Below are 25420 nucleotides of genomic sequence, written 5' to 3' on the forward strand. Positions count from 1 at the left end.
CCAGTAGAAACTGTAATGAAAGACTGAGATTCTGAAAAGGGTAACTTGATTGTTTGGACTTTTGAAAAATAGGCGTCAAATTTCAACATTACTTTTGTGCATAAGAACTATCACTAAAAATGGAAGAACAAAGCAACCAATCGATTTTAACTCAATAAAATTCATGCAAGAATTTTAATTAAATTCAATTCAATTTAAACTCCAATCATTAAATGAATAAATTCAAGCACTATTAATTTTTAACTTTTTTATATTAATTTTTTTAATTCAAAGCACAAATATCAAACATAAAACCAAACAAAAAATCAAATTCAAATATAAGAAATCGAATAAACTCAAACTATGGAATAGCTCTTGTTCCCTTGTATAGTCGACACAGAACATTGTTTCTTAAGGTGAGTTGCCCTTGATCTGACAATGGATGTCCTGACTGGTGTTGGTACTTAGGGTGTTAACAAAGTCGGGATTGAAACCTCCTGTAATGACATTTGACAGCCACTGTTGATTGAAACATAGCTGCAACTAGGAATAGCTCTTGTTCCCTTTTATAGTCAACATTGAACGTTGTCTCTTAAGGTGAGCTGCAGTCGATCTGGCAGCAGATGTCCCGACTAATGTTGGTTCTTGGGGTGATACTGAAGCTGGGACTTTTGAAGGATATTCTATATTCTAGCTCAAAAAAATGTATAAATGTCTTCATCCTAAACCAATTGCAGAATATCCAAATGAAATACTTTTTTGTAACAAGCGACCTGTATTTGATTTGACAGAAACTTTTTGACTAGTTAAAGTTAGTCAAGTACTTAGCAGTTTTAGACAGGTCCTACATTATCATTAAGATGATGTTACAGCTTGTTCACTTGCACAAGCAAAAATTTATTGTTCTTTCAATGTAATAAAACTATATATACAAATTTTTATTGCTAAAAAATGTAATGAGATAAGTCAACTTCTTTTCTCCTTCAACATCTGTTTTTGTTTCTGTTTTTACCTTTCAACACAAATTCTAGTTCTTTTGTTCTTGTTTTGTGATTAAAAACTCAACACAATTTTTCATTAGTTTGAGGATAAACCCTATAACACATTCATTTTCCAAACTCATATTTCCTCGTATAGCACATAATTGATGGGTTCTTTTATGCCTTTGTTATATGAACTATTTCTCTGAAGATTTAATCGATTTTCCCACCCTATATATACATTAAAGCATGATATGAGACAACTTGTGGTCATGATTGAATAGCAGATGAGCTTATAGTACCATGAAAGCATAATGGATCTAAAAACATTGGACTAACTACCTTGGACAACATCGAAAGATAAGTTAGAGATCAGAAAAATCCAAAGATGCATCAATAGATCTTTTGCTTGAAGTCTTCCAAACTCGACATCTACACTCTTTTATTTAGTTGTTTAGAAGATAAGTCGGTAAAAGCAAGAAACAATATAAATTCAAGTGATCGTTTACGCTAAATAGAAGGGTCTATTAATAAGGACCTGAATATCTATAGTCCCATATGAGCGATGTTTCCTGGTGCTCAAAATGAGATCGATGAGTTCTTTCTGTAAAATACTCAAATACTGCTGAAATCACAAGTAAGCATCAGAAAGTCTAGAGCCAGAAGAATTTCATACAGATTACGAGCTTTATCAAACTTATGTTATGTACCTTAACATTATCCACACATTCGATACTTGTATATTCAGGCGTAGTCATTATTCATTTTCTTGTTGTAACATGTAAAAACATCCCATTTTTGGTTGCCAACCATAAGTTGTAACCACCGAAGTTCTGCAGTGCATATTACAAGTTCAGAGATTTTGTTTTAAAGAAAAAATGCAATAAGTTGAAAATAAGGATTCATAAAATTATTGAGGACATTCCTATTGCTTCGATCGAGGACAAGAACTGTTGTCTTCGGATCATCACAAAGCTTCCTCAAAAGGTTTTCGTAAATACAGATGTAACTTAGGCTCCAATTCTTTAATTTGATTGCCCTTCTTCCCAGGGGTATCCAGTGGTTCAGTTAAAGTTGCATTAAATCCCTATAACATGGCAGGCTGATTACAAAAATGAAAATGCACGCTAGGAGCAGTTTTTCTCTTCCCCTATAATGTTCAGAGATAGAGAGCAAGAGAAGCAGGGCCTTTTCAACATTTTCAAATAAAGAAGCACTACAAAAGTTAGCATACCAATATGTGCAATTGATTATGCAAAAGTGTGTAATGATCAACCGTAACTTCAATAGGGAGTGATGGTTGAATTTGTCTTGTCCTCGATTGAGCTTCAACAATGGTTTCATTAAGTTCACTACAAAGGGAAAGCTTCAAGGTTTACCATAAAATTGAAACAAGAGATATGCATAAAAAAGGGAAACCATGCAATCTTTCTCCAATTTGACAACTTAAATTCCAAGATTTTGAAAAGAAAAGTTTTGGTGTTCCATTTTTCTAATTAAAAAAGGAAAAAAAAAACGGGAAAGAGTTGTGAGAAAGGTCTTCTTTCTATCTTTCTCTAGCATTATAAGCACCAGTGTATCCATCCCTCGAGTTTTCATAGAAGATAATATGAGTACTAAGCTATGACCACCACCTTATAAACGATGTGGCCCATTCTTAAGATGTATGTGAAGTCACATGCATGAAGTTATGGTACTGACAATTTCTTTTTCACCAGAAACTCCAGTGACATTCCACGGATTAACCAGAATAGCTCCACCACCAAGAAACTGAGTAGCCCCAGCAAACTGGAAAATATGCAGAGACGTTCTTATGAAAATTTAAGCTTTAAGGTTTACACATCTAGAAAAATCCCTAAACATATGTATAATCCAAATCAGATAGCTACATCTTTGTTGGATGCTTGGCAAGCAACAGACTCATAGCTGGCAAAGTTCATTCCATCCCTCAAAGATGTCACAAGAGCTACATCTGCATAATTTTTTAATTGCCAAAAGTTGTTGGAACTAAGAATGATGATGAATTACAAAGACAGAAACTTGAGCTTGAAGGCTTGATGCTTGTTAAGCAAACAACATAAATCAGATATGAAGCTTAAGTTATTTGCTTAAGAGAAAGCCATAAAAATGAAGAAGAAAATGTGTATTTTCATTAACTTCAAATTGAGGTATAATTCCATTACATATATCAGTCAATAGGCTGATCAAAAAATAAACAAATTTCATCTAAACATCTACCTACTACCACTAATTACATTGAAACTTGATAAACTAAACTTGCAAACTTGGTAAAGCTGATTTATCGGCTCAAATGTTAGCAAAAATACATCAAGTACATTAACAACTTGGTTCTAATTCTAATTTAACTAAGTTACAAAACATCACTTGAAGTAACAAAATAAACTGAAATTGAACAGCTGCATCAACTTCAGCAGCATCTGCATGGTTCTATGGTTCTTGTCTGCATCATGTGTTGCATGCAGGCCAACTTCAGCACTTCTCAATAGCTTGCATGTTGCATACTCCCATTTTAGCTCTCAAATGGATGAACCTCGACACAGTAAGGGGCTTGGTTAAGATATCAGCAAGCTGATCCTCAAAACTATAATGAATCAGTTTCACTTCTTGAGCCTGTTCCATCTCCCTAACAAAATGAAACTTAATTTTGAAATGCTTTGTTCTCCCATGGAATGCAGGATTCTTTTCAATTGCAACAGTAGATTTATTGTCACAATTGATCTCTGTTACTTCCCTTTGGTGTAGATTCAAGTCGATCATCAATTTCCTTAGCCAAATGGCTTGCTTAGCAGCACTAGTAGTTGCTACATATTTTGCTTCAGCAGTTAATTGAGCAACAACATTTTGCTTCTTCGAACTCTAACAAAAGATGGCTGATCTAAGGGTAAATAGATACCCTATGGTGCTCTTCATGTCATCTACTGATCTGGCCTAATCACTATCAGCATAACCAACTAGTTTCATGCTTTTAGCCTTGGTGAACTTCATTCCAAAGCTCGGTGTACCTTTGATGTACCTAAGAACCCTTTTGGTGGCTTGTAAATGCTTCTCAATGCAACCGTGCATGAATCTAGATAGCAAACTCATAGCAAACATAATATCTAGTCTAATGGCAGTTAAATGGAGCAAACATCCAACCAAACTCCCGTAGGTTGTTTCACAAATCTTTTTAAAATCACATTGGCTCAATAGCTTTTCTCCAACAGCAACTAGTGTGTTTGTTGCTTTGCAATTCAGCATGGAGAATTTGTTCAGAATCTTTAAGGCAAAAGCCTTTTGACTTAATAAGATCCTTTGTTCAGTTTGAGACACTTCCATGCCAAGGAAGTAGGACATTTGTCCCAAATCAGACATCTGGAACATCTTTTCCATTTTTTCTTTGAAATCAGCTAGCATGGTATTGTTGCTTCCTGTTACCAGTAGATCATCAACATACAAGGACACTATGAGCTGTGTTTCAACACCTTCTATCTTCACATACAAAGTAAGCTTAATGATGCTTTTTTTGAACCCCAAGCTAGCCAAGTAAGTAGCTATCGATTCTATCATACCAGGCTCTTAGTGTCTGTTTTAAACCATACAATGCCTTATTCAACCCGTAGACACTATCTTCCTTGTCAGCTATTTTGAAGCCTTCAGGCTGCTCAACATAAATCTCCTCTTCAAGAAAATCATTAAAGAAAGCTGACTTTACATCTAGTTGATGAATTTTTCACTGTTTTTGTGTAGCCAAGGCAACCAGCAACCTGATTGTGTCTAGTCTGGTTACTGGTGCAAAGGTTTCAAAGTAATTTATATCATACTTTTGACTGAATCCCTTTACGACCAGCCTTGCTTTTAGCTTGTTCAGAGTTCCATCAGCATTGTGCTTGGATCGAAACACCCACTTCACTCTAATGACCTTTTTGTTGGCTAGTCTTGCAACTAGCTCTCAGGTCTTGTTTTTTTCTATCATACTCATTTCATAAAGCATGGCCTATTTCCATCCTTGATGAGTTTCAGCCTCTTCAAAACAACCTGGTTCAATAGTAATCACATCTGTTCTTGCATATATCTCAACCAATGGTCTAGTTCCCCTGACTGGTTCATTATTAATATCCATTTCAGGATCATTTTGATCAGCTTTAGTCTGATCTGTCACCAGGTCTTCAGCAGCAGTTTCTAGTTCATTTTTATCCCAATTCTAGTTTGTTTTCTCATCAAATACAACATCCCTGCCTACAAACATTCTATTGGTTGAAGGATCCAAGATCCTATAGCCCTTCTTGAAATTGTTGTAGCCCACCAATATGGCAGGTTGAGCCTTCTTGGATAGCTTGTCTCTCTTTACTACTGGAATATGAGTATAGCATGTACATCCAAATACTCTCAGGTGAGCTAGTGATGTTTTGAATCCAAACCATCCTCAAATGGAATTTTCTAAACTAAAGCCTTGGTTGGTAGTCTGTTTTGAAGATATACAGCAGTGTTAACTACTTCATCCCATAAGGTCTTGGGCAAATTCCTCTTAAACAACAGACATCTTGCCATATCCCTCAAGCTTCTATTCTTTCTTTCACTAACACCATTTTGTTGAGGTGTGTAGATGTTGGTGAGCTGGTGCTTGATACTTGCTTCATCACAAAAGCCTTGAAACCTTGCTGAAGTGTATTCAGTACCATTGTCTGACATTTAGGTCTTCAGCTTGCAACTTGTTTCTGTTTCTACTGTAGTTTTGAACTTTCAAAACACTAATGCCACTTTTAACTTGTGCTTTAGGAAGCAAATCCAACAATACTTCAAGTAATCATCAATGAACAGGATAAAATACATACTGTCATTTAAAGACAGTGTCTTCATAGGGCCATACACATCATTGTGAACTAGCTGCAACCTTTCAAAGGCTTTCCAGGCTTTGTTTGAAGGGAATGGCAATTTGGCTTGCTTCCCTAACTGACATACTTCACAGACTTCTTCTTTCTCAATTGATTTGGAGAAGTTTTCAACCAAGTCTCCTTTGGTCATTAGAACCAATGACTTGTAGATGGCATGGCCCAGCCTTTTGTGCCATAGCTTGGACTCATCTAAAACAACTGTGTAGGCACTGTTTGAGCCCTTGTTTCAATCCACCACAAAGCTTCTGTTAGCTATGGTCACTGACATAAGTTTGGATCCACTTGGATCACTGATCAAGTATTCTTTGCCTTTAAATACTACTGAATAGCCCTTTTCAAGCAGCTGAGCTATACTAAGCAAGTTTCTATCAATTTCATGCACAAACAAGACATTTGAAACAAATTTGGTACCTATATGAATGTCAATCAGCACATCTCCTTTGCCTTCAGCTTTGATGAAATGTCTATTTCCAACTTTCACCCTTATTTTGAAGCTTCTGTCAATGTTCTTAAAAATAGTAACATCATGGGTTATGTGGTTGGTGCAGCCACTGTCTATTAGCCACCATTTTATGGCTTTTCTTTTGGCAGATGAGTAAGAGACTGCAAAGACTTGCTCTTCTTGGGGACTACCTTCTTTTTCCACTTGAGCTTTAGCTCTTGGCTGTTGAGGTTGGTTTTGTCCCAGCTTACCTTTGTTTCTACAAACTTTCTCAGCATGGCCCATCTTTTTGCAGACTTTGCACTGCACATCAGGCCTGAACCAATAATTTTGTCTTGGATGATTCAGCCTTCTGCAGTGTGGACAAGGTGGATATCTTCTTGCACCATCTGTTCTAAGCTTGTTTGACCAGGTCTTCTTCCCTTTGTAGCTAGAGGAGTTCAAGGCAAGTCTGCTCTTGGCTTGGAAGGTACCTTCTTGGTGTTCCTCCTGTCTATTGGCTCTGTTTTGCTCTTGAGCATAAAGAGCATTGATTAGCTTAGTCAATGAGATGCTAGTCAGATCTCTCAAGTCTTCAAAGGATGAAATCTTGGCCTCATATCTTTCAGGCAAGGTGGAAATGGCATTCTCTATAATTCTTACTTCACTAAACTGGTCCCCAAGTAATCTGATGTTGTTCACTACAACCAAAATTTTGTCTGAGTATTGCTTCACTGTTTTTTCCTCATTCATCTTCAAATTTTCAAAGTCCATTATCAAATTCAGTAGTTGTTGCTATCTTGTTCTTTCAATTCCTTGGAACTCTTCCTTCAGCCTATCCCAAGCTTGCTTTGGTGACTCACAAGCCATGATCCTTGTGAAGATCACATCAGACACACTTTTTTGGATACAAGACATGGCCTTATGTCTTTTTGTTCTTTCATCTGTGTGCTGCCTGATCTGAGCCACTATGGGATTGGCACTTAGAGGTGCTAGTTCAACATCCGAGTTGACAACTTTCCATAGGTCAAATGCCTACAGGTAGGTTCTTATTTTTACTACCAAAATGTGGTAGTCTTCTCTATTGAGGACTAGTGGTGTAGCTGGAGAGAATCCTGATGAAGACATGGTTTTAAGGGTTGAAGAAATGACATGTTTACTAAGAAATGAGCTCTAGATACCAATTGTTGGAACTAAGAATGATAATGAATTGCAAAGACAGAAACTTGAGCTTGAAGGCTCGATACTTTTTAAGCAAACAACAAAAAATAGATATGAAGCTTAAGCTATTTGCTTGAGTGAAGCCAGAAAAATGAAGAAGAAAATGCATATTTTCATTAACTTCAAATTGAGGCATAATGCCATTACATATATCAGTCAATAGACTGATCAAAAAACAAAAAAAAATTCACCTAAACATCTACCTACTACCACTAATTACATTAAAACTTGATAAACTAAACTTGCACACTTGGTAAAGCTGATTTATCAGCTCAAATGTCAATAAAAATACATCAAGTACATTAACAACTTGGTTCTAATTTACTAAATTACAAAACATCGCTTGAAGTAACAAAATAAACTGAAATTGAACAGCTGCATCAACTTTAGCAGCATCTGCATGGTTCTCTACTTCTTGTCTGCATCATATGCTACATGTAGGCCAACTTCAACAAAAGTTCAGACATGCCTAAAGTCAAGTTATAATTTCAAACAAAAATAATGATTTCAATCGGTATTAATAACACAAAAGTCAGCACAGGTAACAACATATAGTGTGCATAAGGTGTGAAAATCAAGCGAGTGATCCTGAAAAATAGTAAGGAAAATGCTATAGAACTCGAGACAAGTTGTAGAAAGGACCACAATGTTTTTTTATATTCAGCAGCTTAGAAGATTGAGTCAAGCAAAGTAATGTTTGGAACGTCTTCTTCTATCAATTATGCAATAAAATCGACTCAATAACATACCCCACAAAAAGTTAAACTGCAAATTAATGTGTTACAAAAGTATGGAGTTTTCAATGATTTAAATCTTAACCAGATATTAAATTTCAGAAATTCATTTGGGACATAAAAAACTCATAAGCATGACTGTTCAACTCACAAAATGTGAAGTTATATCTTAGTATGCTAAAATCTTGCTAAGAATGTTTAGACTCATGGGAAATTTCTACTTAAATTAGAAGGTCTACTGACATGCCTTACTGGCATGGAAAAGTGCCCGTATAAGAAAACGAAAGGCTTTCCTTGTCCTTTGAAAAGGAAAATGTTATGTGAGCTGTGAAATGCTTTCTAGCTAGATCATTGTTGATTAATCATATTCTTTGTATTGTATTTATTAACCTATATATGCATCAACATTGAAAAACACACAAACTATCTATGCACGTGCATACCCTCTCATAAATAATACTTTGACAATCATAACCTAAGAACCTATATCTGTATCGTAAACTGTCTTATTCATTGTTTCACCTACAATTTTAGAAAATCGACTAAATGTTGAAGTAAATAATATAAAGCTTTGACTATTTTTTGCGGGAAAAAAGGGGGGGAGGGGGCAGTATCTTTCCAACCAAGCAATAACCTTTAGTTCACTCTTTTATCATATATAGTGATGGATAAAAGGTAATAAGGTATAGACAAACCAGAGAATTATTTTGTTTTTCATTATAGTAACTCGGTGAGATCACTTGATTACTTCTAACTTCGAAATTTAAATATTTTTGAAATAATTGCGAAAGATTAAAAAATTAAGAATAGAAAATCCCAATTAACTTTGTAATCTCTCGATTTTTTTATTGCTCCTTTTCAATCAAAAGAGATAAGAGTCAGTGAATTAGAAACGATTAATTAAGAAAAAATAAAAAAAAGTTTTTATGGAGCATGCATATCAATATTCATGGATCATACCTTTTGTTCCACTTCCCATTCCTATTTTAATAGGAATGAGACTCCTACTTTTTTTTACGGCAATAAAAAATCTTCTTCGTATGTGGGCTTTTCCCAATATTTTATTGTTAAGTATAGTTATGATTTTTTTTCTCAATCTGATGTATTGGTGCATCAGTAAGGGTTCCAAATCTTCCATTAATGCATCCAACAATCTCATGGACCTGGCTTGTAAGCTCTTTATCCATGATATCAAGAAAGTAAACATGTAAGGTTTGAGGAGTCAGTACAAGGGGAGGGTTAAAATGGCCTTGACAAAACTACAAATTATTGGAAAACAAAATGAAATGAGACAATATTATGGTAAAAAAGCAATAAATAACTCATGGGAATCAGATTCACTATTAAAAAGTGTCCGCTGAAGATAAAGATAGCACTGCATGTTCTATTTAAATAATAGATGCAACAATTGATTATCAAAAAAGTCAGTATGGCATAATAAGAAGGAAAATCAACACAAGAGTACTGCACCTTGAGATGCTAGAGAATGTTAAATTTTTGGCCTGCAATGCAACAGGAAACCAGCATCCAAGCCTAACTAGTGCAACAACAATTTTTTGTTCATTTGTAACTTGATTTAGTTTCTTTGTAATGTGACTTCAAGTTAGTAAGAGTTGTTGTTGTTCATTTATGTTTGATGTAATAATTGATATGTCAGCTTCTTTTGAATGTAATTTTAGCTTAACTTAAGTCATGTATTAGTGGTAGCAGTTAGACATTAGGTAACTGTCTTATTCTATTGTATCACATATACTTTAGCCGGATGAAATGGAAAGTAAGAAAAATTCATTTCTTCCAAAAAAATTCTGTTTTTTTGGTAGTTTCTTTCTTGCAATTCTCAAGTCTTCGAAGCTTAAGCTTCCTTCATACTTTATTCAAAATTATTGCTTTGTTGCTCTAGCTTCAACAAGAGCTTCATATTTCATCCGGATAACTTGGTTTTGTTTTTCTTTCTGTATGAAAAACCCAACAAATGGTATCAAGAGCCTGTCATCTTTGAGGGCCTCTATTGTTGGTATCTTTCTTTGTGGAGAAAACTTAAAGAGAAAAGAAGCAGAAGCTATTTTTTGTTGGTCTATTTGTTTGCTGTAAGGATGAGCTTTACACCACTACCACCTGTGTTTGCTGAAGAAAACTACCACATTTGGGTAGTGAAGATGAAGACATATCTCCAAGCACACGGCTTGTAGAATGTTGTAGAAAATGATGCTAAACCATCTCCATTGAGGGCCAATCCCACCATTGCACAGATAAGGCAACATAGTGAAGATTGTGCCAAGAAGCACAAGGCTATGGCTTGCCTACAAAATAGAGTATCCGATGTGATTTTTACTAGGATAATGGCTTGTGACTTACCAAAGCAAGCATGGGAGAAGCTAAAGTAGGAGTTTATGGGGTCAGACAAAACAAGACAGCAGCAATTGATCAACCTTAGGAAAGTCTTTGAGAAATTGAAGATGAAAGAGTCAGAGACCATCAAGCAGTACTATGCTAGGATAATGGCTATAGTCAATAACATTAGGCTCATTGGTGATGATTTCAGTGAGAGCTGAGTTGTTGAAAAGGTCATTACAACTCTCCCTGAAAAATTTGAGTCAAAGATCTCTTTATTGGAGGACTCGAGGAATTTATCAGCCATTTTACTGTCTGAGTTGGTAAATTCCCTATATGCACTTGAGCAAAGGAGGGTCAATAGGCAAGAAGAGCACCCTGAATGAGCTTTCCAAGCAAAGACCAAAGAAAGCTCAAGTTCAAGCTACAAAGGCAAGAAACCATGGCTTGACAAAAGGGAGAAATCAAAAAGGGATGTTGAAAAAAAAAAGCTTTCCACCATGCATTCACTGCAAAAAGACCACACATTTGGAGAAGAACTGTTGGCACAGACCAGATGTTCAATGCTAGAGATGTAAACAGTTTGGTCATGTTGAGAAAATGTGAAAAAACAAAAGGAAGGTATAAAGTCAGCAGCAAATACAAGTTAAAGCTGCTGAAGACCTTCAACCTCAAGAGGAGCATGTTTTCTCTACATCCTGTTATGCAACCTCAAACAAAATCAGTAAGAACTGGTTAGTTGACAGTGGTTGTCCTCACCATATAGCTTCAGATGAAAGGCTGTTCAAGAAGCTTGACAGAAGGTTTATTTCAAAAGTTAGAGTTGAAAATGGAAACCTTATTGAGGCCAGAGGAAAATGAGATGCAGTGATTAACACACATTTAGGTAACAAAGTTATTTTTGATGTACTTTATGTGCCTGACATAGACCAAAACCTACTTAGTGTTGATCAGCTAATTGAGAAAGGTTATTCACTGGTTTTCAAGAATAACTCCTGTGTTGTTGAGGATTCATTTGGCCAAGTACTGGTTACAGTGGCTATGACTAATAGGTGTTTTATTCTGGATATAAATCAGATAGAGAATAAGGCCTACACTAGTGTTACTGACTTAGCTAGTTTATGGCACAAGAGGTTAGGCCATGTCAGTTACAAATCACTTGGTTTACTGAATAGATTGAATTTGGTTGAAGACATGTCCAAAATTGAGGTCAGTGATGATGTTTGTGAAGTTTGCCAGCTTGGTAAGCAGGCAAGACTGCCTTTTTCCAGTTAATAAGGCATAAAGAGCTCGAGGCAAGCTCGAATTAGTTCACACTGACATTTGTGGACCAATGAAGACTTTCTCTTTGAATGACAGCAAATACTTTGTGCTGTTTATTGACGATTTCAGTAGATTCTGTTGGATCTATTTTTTGAAGCAAAAATCAGAAGTATTTGAGGCATTCAGCAAATTTAAAGCCTTAATTGAGAATCAATCAGGCTATAAGATTAAAGCTTTGAGATTAGATAATGGTACTAAGTATTTGTTTGACAAGTTTCAGATGTTGCGTGAGAAAGATGGAATTCATCATCAGCTAACAACAGTCTATACTCTTCAGCAAAATAGAGTATGTGAGACGAAGAATCGAACTGTGCTTGATATGACCAGATGTTTATTATTTGAGAGTAAGTTGCCAAGCAAATTTTGGGCTGAGGCTGTCAAGACCTCAGTTTACCTACTCAACAAGCTGCCTACTGCTGCTGTTAAGGACAAAACTCCTTTTGAAGCCTGGCATGGACTCAAGCCTACTGTGTCACACTTAAAAGTGTTTGGTTGTGTCTGCTATACTCACATTCCAACTGAGAAGAGAACCAAACTTGATAAAAGATCTGTTCCTAGAATCTTTGTTGGTTATAACAGCTTCAATAAGGGCTACAGAGTATTTGATCCCTCAATAAAGAAGATTTTGGTGAGTAGGGATATGAGGTTTGATGAAGAAAAAGTTTGGAGTTGGAGTGATGCAGATACAAGTTTGAGTGAAGAAAATCAGCTAGACAGCAGTTTGAAACCAGTTGAAGAAAGGCCAACTGATGAAGACTTTGATGAAAAACCTGTGAGAGGCACTAGAACTATTGCTGACATCTAATAAATATGTAATGTTGCAACAGTTGAGCCTTCAAACTTTGAGAAAGCTGCCAAGAACAAGAGTTGGAAGAATGCCATGGAAGCTGAATTAGATATGATCCACAAGAATGACACTTGGGAATTGGTTGACAGACTAGATTAGAAGAAATTCATAGGTGTCAAGTGGGTGTTTAGAGCCAAATACAATGCTGATGGCTCATTGAACAAGCACAAAGCAAGGCTTGTGGTGAAAGGCTATAGTCAGCAATATAGCATTGATTTTATAGAGACATTTGCTCAGTAGTAAGGCTAGACACAATTAAACTTTTATTTTCCTTAACTGCACAGAAGTAATGGATAATTCACCAGCTCGATGTCAAGTCTGCTTTTCTGAATGGCTTTCTCAATGAAGAAATTTTTATTGAACAACCAGAGGGGTTCAAGGCTCCTGGTGAGGAGGAAAAAGTCTATAAGTTGAAAAAGGCCTTATATGGTCTAAAGCAGGCACCAAAGGCCTAGTATGACAGGGTTGATGCATACCTGACTAGGCTCGGGTTTGAAAAAAGTGTTAATGAACCTACACTTTTTACAAAAAGGTCAGAACATGAAACTTTTCTAATTGTCTCACTTTATGTGGATGACTTACATGTGACTAGAAGCAAAGAAGAATTGATTAATGAGTTCAAGGTGTAAATGCAAGAAGTCTTTAAGATGACAGATTTGGGAGTCATGACATACTTCCTTGCCATGGAAGTAAACCAATCTGATCAAGGCATCTTCATTAGCCAACATGCTTATGCTTTGAAGATTTTCAACAGATTTTGTATGTCCAATTACAAAACAGTCAGCACATCAGTGGCTCAAGGGGAGAAGCTGACTAGTTGTGGGAATCAAGAGAGAGTTGATGAGAAGGAATATCGAAGCTTAGTAGGTTGTTTACTTTACTTAACAGCTACTAGGCCTAATATTATGTATGTTGTTAGTTTGCTATCCAGATTTATGCCTTGTTGTGATGTTGTGCATTTTAAAGCAGCAAAGAGAGTTCTCATATATATAAAGGGAACTTTGAATTATGAAGTAAATTTTGAGAAGGCAAAAAAGCTCAAATTGATAGGGTATTCAGATAGTGATTGGTCAGGGTCCATTGATGACATGAAAAGCACCTCTGGATACTTTTTTACTCTTGGCTCAGGAGTTTTCTGTTGGAGCTCAAAGAAGCAACAAACTGTTGCTCAATCTACAGCTGAAGTTGAATACATTGCAGCTGCAGCAGTTGTTAATCAAGCCATTTGGCTTAGGAAAATTTTGTGTGATTTGAATGAAGAACAAGTTGAAGCAATTGAGATCAGGGTTGATAATTAGTCAGCAGTTGCTATAGCCAAGAATCCAGTTTTTTATAGAAAAACTAAACATTTTAAGATTAAGTTTCATTTTGTTCGAGAGGCTGAACAATTGGGGGAAGTGAATCTGGTTCATTGCAGCTCAGAAAACCAGTTTGCTGATATTTTAACCAAGTCTCTCGGTGCCACATGATTTGATGTTTTGAGAAGAAAGATTGGTGTTTGTTGCATATAGCCCAAGGAGGAGTGTTAAATTTTTAGCCTGCAATGCAACAGGAAACCAACATCCAAGCCTAACCAGTGCAACAACATTTTTTTGTTCATTTGTAACTTGATTTAGTTTCTTTGTAATGTGACTTCAAGTTAGTAAGAGTTGTTGTTGTTCATTTATGTTTGATGTAATAGCTGATATGTCAGCTTCTTTTGAATGTAATTTCAGCCTAACTTAAGTCATGTATTAGTGGTAACAATTAGACATTAGGTAACTGTCATATTCTGTTGTATCACATATACTTTAGCTGGATGAAATGGAAAGTAAGAAAAATTCATTTCTTCCAAAAAAATTTCTATTTTGTTGGTAGTTTCTTTCTTGCAATTCTCAAGTCTTCGAAGCTTAAGCTTCCTTCATACTTTATCCGGAATTATTGCTTTGTTGCTCTAGCTTCAACAAGAGCTTCATATTTCATCCGAATAACTTAGTTTTGTTTTACTTCCTGTGTGAAAAACCCAACAGAGTATTAGTATGATAATGTTAATCTGTTTAATCCCATGGCAGTTCTCATTGCAAAAGTTAACACAATCTTTCAGGTAAACAGAAAGAAGATGAAAAGTGTTTCTGAGCATACAGTTAGGAACATCTGTCCTGGTAGGGACAACAATTTTCAAGAGAACCACCTTATCACCCAAATTGGGATTTTACTTGAGAAACATTTCAAATGCCAAAATCTTTTGTGTTATTCCCTCGATCATATCAATCTGATCAACGCCCAACATTACCTTACCATTATTAAACATGAACCCATAAGCAACTCAAAAATAGTTTGAAAGTTGCTTCCTTTAAATCAAACTACACAAACATAACTGATACCAATTAAGCAAAAAAAAAATTCAATTCCTACCTTTAGACCCGCAAACCTCTCTTTCAGTTCTTCCATAAGATTTTGTACTTAAGGGAGTTCACGAGCTCAAATGAAATTATCAGGATCAATCCCTACTGGAAACTGTAATTTCAAGATCCCAAGCAACAAAAAGAGTAGATGTGATAAGGGATAAATGTATTTTAAAATGCTAAAAGGTCCATGCAAAAGAGCAAATTAAATTGGCAATTTGAAGATTCTTCGATGGAAAAAGATGAAAGAGATTAGCTATGACATACTACAGCTACACGAGTCAACTTTCCTCAATCCTCTACTCCTTCGAGTGTGCCCTCCAGCCTGAGAATACGAGAGCAAGCACAAACAAAATGCCTTGCATAGTCATATACATGGAAGCTGGAACATCAACAAACTAGAAATTAAAACGATGCCACGGTAATGGCCTTGAGAACTATAACATAAAATGATTTTGACAGAAAGAAACAACATACTCAAAGTGATACAAGAGTGCATTAAAACTGACATTGCAGTTTTACAGCAGTTCAAACAAAAAATTCATGATGTTGCACAACTCACAAGCGTCTCAAAACAAGATTGTTTGAATTTGTTCTCATTTCACAATTAAGTGCTTTGCAATCCAACGTAGGGAGATTTCAGTATATCCATAACCATTGGATTGAATCAACCTCTCAAATCACGAATCAGCATAATCACTCCCCAATCTAGACAGCATTTTTTCTTTTAGGTATCGGACAAACATAAAAGAATATAAATGGCCAACAGTTTATTGCAAGTGTTCAGGCGGAATGACTACAACAGTTTGTATCACATTGGGTACAAGGCAGTGGAATGATAGAAAATTGAAAGGTTATCATATAGCAGCAAGAAGACATGTAATTTGATATTAACTGTCGTTTTGCTTGCAGTGATAAAACCTGAGGAATGTTTAAGCTCCCTACAGAGTCGAACCCAAAGTGCATTTTTAATACTATATTTAGTGGAAATTTAAATACCTTCATCCAACATGCAAACTAAGCTCAATTCATATATCCAAGCAACCTACTAATACATAAACATTGAAAGAAAGACAAGAAAATTGACTCTGCATTCCAATAAAACAATGCCTTAAGTAAAATGAACTTACCCTACTAAATCAGCAGCATGAACAGACCTCAGTGGCTCCAATCGAGATGGCAGTGTCCGATGGATTTCAGAAGAAGAAATGAGGTATGCAGAAACCAACCGATTTTCATTTTACTGTTCCATTCTTTTAGGTATCTTGGAAGAAACGTTAGGTGGTAATCATGGCACCAAACCACATCCCCTTCCTCGTAGTGCTCGTTAACCACATCGGCAAACAACTTGTTCACTTTCTTATAAGCATCGAACTGAGATTGGAAGCTCCGAGTGGTTGCAAGGCAGCTGTCTTGCAGAAGTCTGAGATAGTGAAACAATGGCCACAATATGTTGTTACAGGATCCATTATAATATTGATGAACAATTTCTTCATCAAGAAACACCAGTATGCACCTCTGCATTAATTTAAGCACAAAATTAAACATATAATCCTATAAACTTTTCCAAGCTTATGGAATTGCATTTCTTTAACAACAGTTAAGATCTTCATTCTTTTCTAGTCTGACCTTTTCAGCTAAAGCTTCAGTTAATGCCTTTCGTTCAATTTCATCAGGAACACTTACGCTAGCCAAACCAATTCATCTGGTCTCAAATTCCTTCACACCTTCATAACAAAATTAAATGTTGAACTATGCGAAACCAATAAATCTTATTTAGGTAGATAAATCTTGGAATAAATTATTTGAGATATTCTAGAATATTTTATTTTTTTCAACTTACACACCCTGTGCAAGAAACAAAAAAATCAAAGTAGCAGATAGGTCATTCTTGACAATAGCTGTGAAAGGCATTGTTAAAATTTCGCCTTCCTTAGTTTTACATGATGTTTTACATGTGTCAAATCTAGCTTGTAATCTCATATCAGTCAGTAAATTATCCCAGTCCTCGAATTGTCATGTTATATTTAACTCCTCTACGTGTAAATTTCAGGACATAGTCTCAGGGAGGATGATTGGCAATGCTAAAGAATATGGTGGAATTTACTTTCTTGACGACGACCGTCTAAGTCAACCAACAACTTATGTTTAAATTCTGCTTCTAGTTTTGATAAGGTTATGATATAGGCTTGGACATCCTAATTTTTACTATTTAAGATATTTTTTACCTGATCTATTTAAAAACAGAAGTCTTTCTTCATATCACTGTGAATTTTGTGAATTGGCTAAACATCATTGGTCATTCTTCCTACCTCAAAAATATAAATCTTCCAAATCTTTTTCGTTAATTCATAGTGATGTTTGGGGACCTTCAAGAGTCTCAACTTTTTTAGGAAAACATTGGTTTATCGCATTTATTAATGATCATACTCGTATTTGTTGGGTGTTCTTATTAAAAGATAAGTCAGAAGCTAAAAATGTGTTTCAGTCTTTTTATATTATATTGAAAACACAATTTGGTGTGAGAATAGAAGTACTTCATAGTGACAATGGTGGGGTATTTTTTAGTGACTAATTAGGTGTTTTCTTAACCAAACATGGTATAGTACACAAAAGCTCTTGTACAAATACACCACAATAAAATGGGGTTGTAGAAAGAAAAAACCGACATCTTTTGTAAGTAACTAGAGCCTTGATGTTCACTAGTTAGGTACCGCATTATCTTTGGGGTGAAGCCTTGTTAACAGCTACATATCTTATTAATAGAATGCCTAGTAAAACTCTAAACTATAGAACTCCTTTTAGTCTTTTTAAATATAACTTTCCCAACTCTAAATTGATCACATATTTATCCCTCCGAGTTTTTGGGTGTAGTGTTTTTGTTCATCTTCACAACCAAGGTAAACTAGATCCTAGAGCAAAAAAATGCATCTTTGTTGGCTATACTTCTAATAATTAGGGTTACAAATGTTACGATCCAATTGATCAGAAGATTATTGTTACAATGGATGTCACATTTGTTAAAAGGCAATCTTAGTTTGATTCTAATCTTTAATGCGGGAATTATAGTAAGAAAGATTCTATAATTGATCAAGAAAACACTAAAAATATACAACATAGAGATTCTAATAATGGGAAAGGTAAATTTATGATTAACATAGAAATTAATGATGTTAATGTTGTTAATGAAAAGGAATATGAAGGTGTAGAGTTTGATCATGAGAATAAAAAACAAACAAAGGAGTTAATTGTTTACTCAAGAAGAAATCGAAATCAAGAAAGTGGAATCCACCAGATTCATCACCAAGAATCCAACCTGCAAGATCTTGTCAAAAGTCCAGGTAAAGCTCATAATCCAACCAATAAATTTTCTGATTTAGATATTTCAATTGCTAAAAGAAAAGGTGTTAGAAATGTTTCAAACATCCCATGTCTAACTTTGTGTCATATAAAGTCTTGTCTTCGACATTCTCAACCTTTGTTTCGTGTCTCAATACTGTGAAAATACCCAAAAATGTGAAAGATGCTTTATAAGTTCCTGAGTGTAAGAAGGCTATTTTAGAGGAGATGAACGCTCTTGAAAAAACAAGTACATAGGAAACAGTGGAATTACCTGTAGGGAAAAAAAACTGTGGGCTATAAATGGGTGTTCACAACCAAATTCAAACCGAATGGATCTTTAGAGAGATACAAAGCCTGACTGGTGGCTAAAGGGTACACTCAAACATACGGGATAGATTATCTTGAAACATTTGCTCCAGTAGCCAAATCAAATTTAGTTAGAGTTCTTTTAGCAATTGTTGTTAATCTTGATTAGTCCTTACAGCAGCTAGATGTAAAGCATGCTTTCCTAAATGAGAAACTTGAAGAATAAGTTTACATGGATCCTCCTTCAGGTTTTGAAGAAAAATTTGAAATTCGAGTATGTAAGCTCAAGAAATCTTTGTATGGTCTAAAGTAGTCTTCTCGAGCTTGGTTTGAACGGTTCATTCAAGTTGTTAAAAAACAAAGTTACTCATAAGGGCAAGCTGACCACACAATATTCTATCAACACTCACAAAAAGGTAGAATAACAGTTATTATAGTTTATGTCGATGATATCACTCTTACAGGAGATGATGTAGATGAAATAAGGTGTCTCAAAGAGCATCTAGCATTGGAGTTTGAGATCAAAGACTTGGGTCCTTTGAAATACTTTCTTAGAATGGAAGTTACTTGATCAAATAAGGGTCTTGTAGTCTCTCAGAAAAAATATGTGATTGATCTTTTAAAAGAGACTAGTATGAGTGGTTGTCGCCCAACTGACACACCAATTGATCCAAATGTAAAATTTGGAAATAAAGAAGGTTAGTTGATAAAGGGCAGTACTAAATATTAGTCCGTAAGTTAATTTACTTATCACATATAAGGCCGTAAGTTAATTTACTTATCACATATAAGGCCAGACATAGCTTTTGCAGTGAGCTTAGTGAGTCAATTTATGCACTCCCCAATGGAGGAACATGAAGAAGCAGTGTTTCGGATTCTAAGATACTTGAAGAGTTCCCTGAAAATGGTTTATTCTTCAGGAAACCTGAACAAAGAGGAATTGAAGCTTATACAGATGCAGATTGGGCAGACTCAATAACAAATAGAAGATCTACATCATGATACTATACATTTGTTTGGGAAAACCTTGTGACTTGGCGAAGCAAAAAACAAAATGTTGTAGCAAGAAGTAGTGCAAAGGCTGAGTTTAGATCAATGGCTCAAGAAATTTGTGAAATGATGTGTTTAAAAAGAATTATGGAAGAGGTGAGGAAACCAATAACTTCACCAATGAAATTGTACTGTGATAGCAAAGCTACCATTAGTATTGCTCACAACTCAGTCCAGCATGACAGAACTAAACATGTTGAGATTGATAGACACTTTATCAAGGAGAAGATTCAAGAAGGTCAAGTGTGCATGTCGTTTGTTCCTTCAAAACAACAGATTACTGACATACTCACCAAAAGGCTCTCTAAGACAAGCTTTGATTTTCTTGTAAGTAAGTTGGACATGATTGATATATATGCACCAACTTGAGGGAGGGTGTTGAAATATGTGAAACCCATATATTTTGGGATATATTTTAAAGTTATTTAGGCAGATAAATCTTATTTAGTTAGATAAATCTTAGAATAAATTATTTGAGATATTATAGAATATTTTAGAATAAGGGAATTATTTTACTTATTTTTTAGTAGTTTATTAGAATAAGAGAATTATTTTACCAAATAGGTTATGACTATTTTATCTATTTAAATAAGACAAAATAGCTTTATTAAATGCTCTCTTAAAAACTTTCATTAAAAACATTGCAAACATAATAAAAACAACTGGAAAGGAAAAAAGAATCAATAAAGAATTGTAGTGATCAGTTTACCCAGAAGTGCACTAACCGTTACACGGCAAATCAGTACAATTTAAACGTTAGCGTTTTAGTGTTTCAGGTCATTTATCTTCATTTTTCTTTTCATCTGGTTGTTATTTGGTTGGTTATGGCCGCCATTGCTATTCTGTTAGGATACTTTGTTGATTCTATTATTTTGTTAGTTATTTTGGCTGATTTGGCTACCAGGGATATGTATATATAAATATATATATGTTGTTAGCCATGCGATTTCCCCGATATTTTCTCCTCTCGCAATGTTTCCTTAAATTTTCTATCCTTCATCTGCAGAATTCTACTTCTCTCTATTATTTTTTTTCTTTTATCTTTGCAGAACTTCATCCTTCATCAGCCAGCACTAGTTTCAAGTTGCCAAGAATCTTGGATGAAATTATTTTTGAATACGAGAAGGGGATTGAGAGGGAGGAATCAAGCAAATTGGCAAAAAGGATTTGGATATTTTGGAGGGCTTAAATGCTGTGTGGGCTAAAATACAAAAGAATTCAAAATAAAAAGAAAACCTATTGCCATGTACAAAATAATCGTGTGTCTGTGTGTATATATATATATAAAGATTCATCACTCTGACAGACTTAGCTTTCCATAACCGTTTCCGCCATTGAAAAAGGGCCAAATGCAACAGAACTTTTCCTATCTCTTTTTAGGCCATGCAGTAGTCCCCACAATTTTGCTCATTACTATTATTGTTGTTATTATTATTACAAATCTGCTTTGAAGAAGAACATCTAGACATATAAATTGCTAATATTAATTTAATTTGAAATCTGCTGTTTTAGGGCTACAGTTTTGTTTATCTCAGTGGATTACCATTGCAAATAGAATCTCAACCCAGTTTTTGTTTGTATTAGCCAATTAACATAACATTTGTAGTTTTCTGAACTGAGAGTAAATAATTGAAGCTTGATTAGCAATGTGAATGGAAAATTAGTATTGATTTACAAATCATAGCAATGGAAGAATGAAGGCCACAACTTATGCTATCAGAAGAAGTAAAATATGATCATATTTTCATATCCAAGATTAACATAGCTTAACCTAAGAATTCAGATATCAAACATCTAGTATTCATTTAAATTAACATCCCTTTACTCCTAAATAGCATGCTTGACTTTCTAGTCAGTACAAAGAAGTGAAGTTTAATATGGATGATACCACAGATTTATGCTAATAGAGAGACTGACCAGTTTTGCCCCTTACTGCTGAACCTTTAACCCATGTTGCTTCCCAAGAAAACCACAGTAGCATTGGTAATCGAGATTGTTTTGCCTTCTCATTTTTCTTGAAGTATTCATGTTTGACATTTGTGTATGAGGATATAATCTTCCAAGGATTTTTGGAATACATGAAAATTTTGAAACAATTAAATATACTCGTATTGGACACTCACATTTTATTCCGAGTAACATAGATAGCAACAGCTCCAACCGAGGCAATATTTGAACCCTAATCGAGCTTCCTTGTATTCACCACTTCATGTCCATGACAACTCATCTCTCCTCTTTTGTGACCTAAACCTTCAATTCCTTGCACTTCTAGCCCTTCACACTCCAGTTCTTTCTACATGGATTTTTGGCTTGATTTACTTGTTTGTAGACTGAAAGGTAAATCCAAGGGGGTTGGAAATGAAAAGAAACAGCTTTAACTTCAGTGAACGATCAAAATGTTATTCGCAAGGCAACCCTTGTAACTTGCTACCAATAATCCCCACAAGAGCACATCCCATTTCGGAAGTGATGAAAGCGTGTAGAATCTCTTACAATGATTTCACGCCCAACGATCTTAGCTATGAGCTTAATGGCACTGTGACAATCGCCACATGCACGAAGATTCTTCATCACTGTTATTGTGCTGCCCTCTGCGGTAGTCACCAATCCGAATGCAACAGCAAGCCTCTCACTGTGATACAACAACATCTCTTGCTTCTGTTCATCCTCCACATCATGCAGGGCAAAACTCTCATCTGGAACATACCCAAACTCCTTCAACTTCCCTCCCAACCAGTCCAGCTTTTGATATATTTTTTCACTAAGAGGGTGAGACCTATCTGCACAAACAAACTCATGTCGCACTCCCCTCAAAATAACCCAGCTGCAACCTAGTTGTTTCACGATCCCTGCTTGTTTCATCCTTACTCTCATTCTTGAGACATCACTCCATTTACCGGCAGAAGCATATATATTTGACAACAAAACATAGGCAGCACTGCAATTCGGTTCAAGATCAAGGATTGATTTTGCAGCCCTTTCAGCCACTCCTAAGTTAGAATGCATCCTACAAGCACTAAGCAAAGCTAGCCATACTATAGAATTCGGTTTTACCTGCATATTTTTAATTAGCCCCTCTGCTTCTTCCAATTTACCACATCTACCGAGGACATCAACCATACAAACATAGTGCTGAAGCTTTATCGCAGTGGATTTATATCGACTAATATACTCAAAAAAGCATCTAGCTTTTTGCAACATCCCAGAATGGCTGCAAGCAGAGAGCAACCCCGTGAATGAAATCTCATCCGGATCAACTTCATCACGTATCATCCGGCTAAAGAGTGTGAGAACCAACTTACCTTGACCATGCTTTGCAGATCCAACAATAATGGAGTTCCATGAGACAACATTTTTCTCACCAATATTACTAAATGCAGCTACAGCATCATTAATACTCCCACATACAGTATACATTACAATTAGAGAATTACCAACAAATACATCAGAGTCCAGACCTAGCTTGACAGACACAGCATGGATCTCTTTACCCTTGTCTAGAGCCTCTAATCCACTGCACGAATTCAAAGCACTAGTGAAAGATGATTGATTTGGGAGGACAGCCATTCGTATCATGTCTCCAAAAACCATCAATGCAGATTCATGCTTATGGTTCAAGCCATAACCAGTCAAAAGAGCTGTCCATTTTACCACATTCCCATGCAGTTGCTCATTGAAAACCTTGCAAGCATTTTCCATTTGCTTGCAGTTTGCATAAAAAGTTAAAAGCGAAGTACATATAAATTCATCAAAAGAAAACCCCAATTTAACTACTTGGCAATGAGTTTGAACACCCAAATGCAAAGCCATGACATTTGCACAAGCTTTCAACACGCAAGAAAGCGTGTTTGAACTCAGCTTAACACCAAAACCCACCATCTTTTTATAAAAAATTAAAGCTTCATCATTTCTTCCATTATAATCCAACCCATCAATCATTGAAGTCCATGAAATTACATTCCTAGATGGCATCTTTCTAAACAAATTAACCGCCTCATCAACTCTCCCAGATTTCAAATACCCATAAATCATTGAATTCCACGCCGCAACATCCTTCACAGGCATCTCAAAAAACAACCTCTCAGCCACCTCGATTTTCCCAAACTGCAAATACCCATTTACCATTGTCGTCCAAGAAACAACATTCCGTCCAGGCATTTCATCGAAAAGCTTCTTGGCCGTAATTAAATCCCCGCCATTCAAACACCCTTTAATCATTGAATTCCACGAAACGGTATCTCTCACCGGCATTTTCTCGAACAGTTGAATTGCATCGTCAAGCCGATGATTCAACGCATACCCGTCGATCACCATGGTGTATAAATGCACCCCAGGGAATGGGATTTTGTTTAAAACCTCACGAGCTTCATCCAATCTTCGGTTCTTTAGGTGATCGGAGAGTAAAAATTTATATTTGGGGGAATGAGAATTTGCATTACAAGAAATTGTAGTGAAAGATTCCGAAGGAAGATTGAGATACTGAAAAAGAGTATTTGATTGTTTGGGTTTTTGAATAAAAGCGCGCGAGATTTTGACAGTACTTTTGTTCATAAGAACTGTCACTAAAACCGAAGAACAAAGCAAACAATTTTCAAATAGTACTCAGCAATGGGAGAGAGCAATTATAAATAAAAATTAATTCCATTCCATTCCGTTCGATTACTTTTAAAAATTCAAGCAAGTATTTCAATATTGGTAAAAATTTTCTATTAGCCCCTAGACTTTGACAAATTTTGAGATTTAGTCTATATTAAAAAAAAGTTAAAAATAGTCTTATTTTTTTATTTAAAAATCTCAATTCAATTATTAAAATAGTAGATAATATATGGATAATACATATTCCAATTGACCGAGCCTAATTCTATTCTAATTATTTTGTTCCAAAGTAAAGATATCTACTAAATGGTTCGCCCTATTTAAGTATTCATAATCGAAAAAAACTAAATTCTCTTTTAGATAGGTCCTGGAAGGAGAAGGAAAGCTAGAATGCTGCTATGCATCTATTATTGAATTCACCCAACCTGATAATACCTATTTTTAGAATGTCCAGTGCCAAAGTCATGTGATGTACTTTATCTACTAGGTTATGGGGGAGCATTTTACGAGAGGTTTATATTGTATCAATCTATCCTTGTGTACGTGATTCCTGTTGAAGCATATACTCAGGGTGGGTGCAGGGCGAATGATTTCAAAACAAACTCCCTATTCATAAGATACAGAAGATAAGTTTGTCAACTTGTGTCATATGATTGAAAAAATATATATATATTAACTTGACAAATTTTGACAAAAACTACTGACAATAATAATTATTAGACTAAGATTTTTTAAATTGAAAAATTAAGAGCATTTAATGTTTATTATAAGTACAGAGACCAATTCTCAAATTCTATACAAGTTCGGGGACTAACAGTAGAATTTAGCCTTTAATATTTATTATAATGGCTAGTGAATTTAATTGAGCATTCTTTATTTTAAGCATACATATTGCTTTTAAAATATAATAAAAGAATTTTTAAATATTTAAATTCTAACTTTTTACATATAAACAAATATATTTAATTGAGTGTTATCGAATCAAATTCAAAGTTTTAATTGGCTATTATATAT

General features: G+C 35.2%; 1 protein-coding gene and 1 pseudogene across 1 annotated transcript; both read right to left on the reverse strand.

Moving 5' to 3' along the window:
* Window positions 1–1293: 1293 nt before the first annotated feature.
* LOC108455486 (alpha,alpha-trehalose-phosphate synthase [UDP-forming] 1-like) lies at window positions 1294–21838 on the reverse strand (annotated as a pseudogene).
* On the reverse strand, window positions 21519–25132 carry LOC108457160 (pentatricopeptide repeat-containing protein At5g46460, mitochondrial). Its single transcript, XM_017756050.2, has 2 exons — window positions 21934–25132; window positions 21519–21824 (listed from the first exon to the last, which is right to left on the reverse strand). Exon 1 carries the CDS (start codon window positions 24359–24361, stop codon window positions 22238–22240), a length of 2124 nt encoding a protein of 707 aa, XP_017611539.1. The 5' UTR covers window positions 24362–25132; the 3' UTR covers window positions 21519–21824; window positions 21934–22237.
* Between the last annotated feature and the right edge of the window lie 288 nt (window positions 25133–25420).

The sequence above is a fragment of the Gossypium arboreum genome, chromosome 9, assembly GCF_025698485.1.
Source record: "Gossypium arboreum isolate Shixiya-1 chromosome 9, ASM2569848v2, whole genome shotgun sequence".
NCBI classification, from domain to species: Eukaryota; Viridiplantae; Streptophyta; class Magnoliopsida; order Malvales; family Malvaceae; genus Gossypium; species Gossypium arboreum.

Bases quoted from the DNA above. Each gene is read 5' to 3' on its own strand.
- LOC108457160 (XM_017756050.2), bottom strand. From the start codon at position 24,361: ATGAACAAAAGTACTGTCAAAATCTCGCGCGCTTTTATTCAAAAACCC.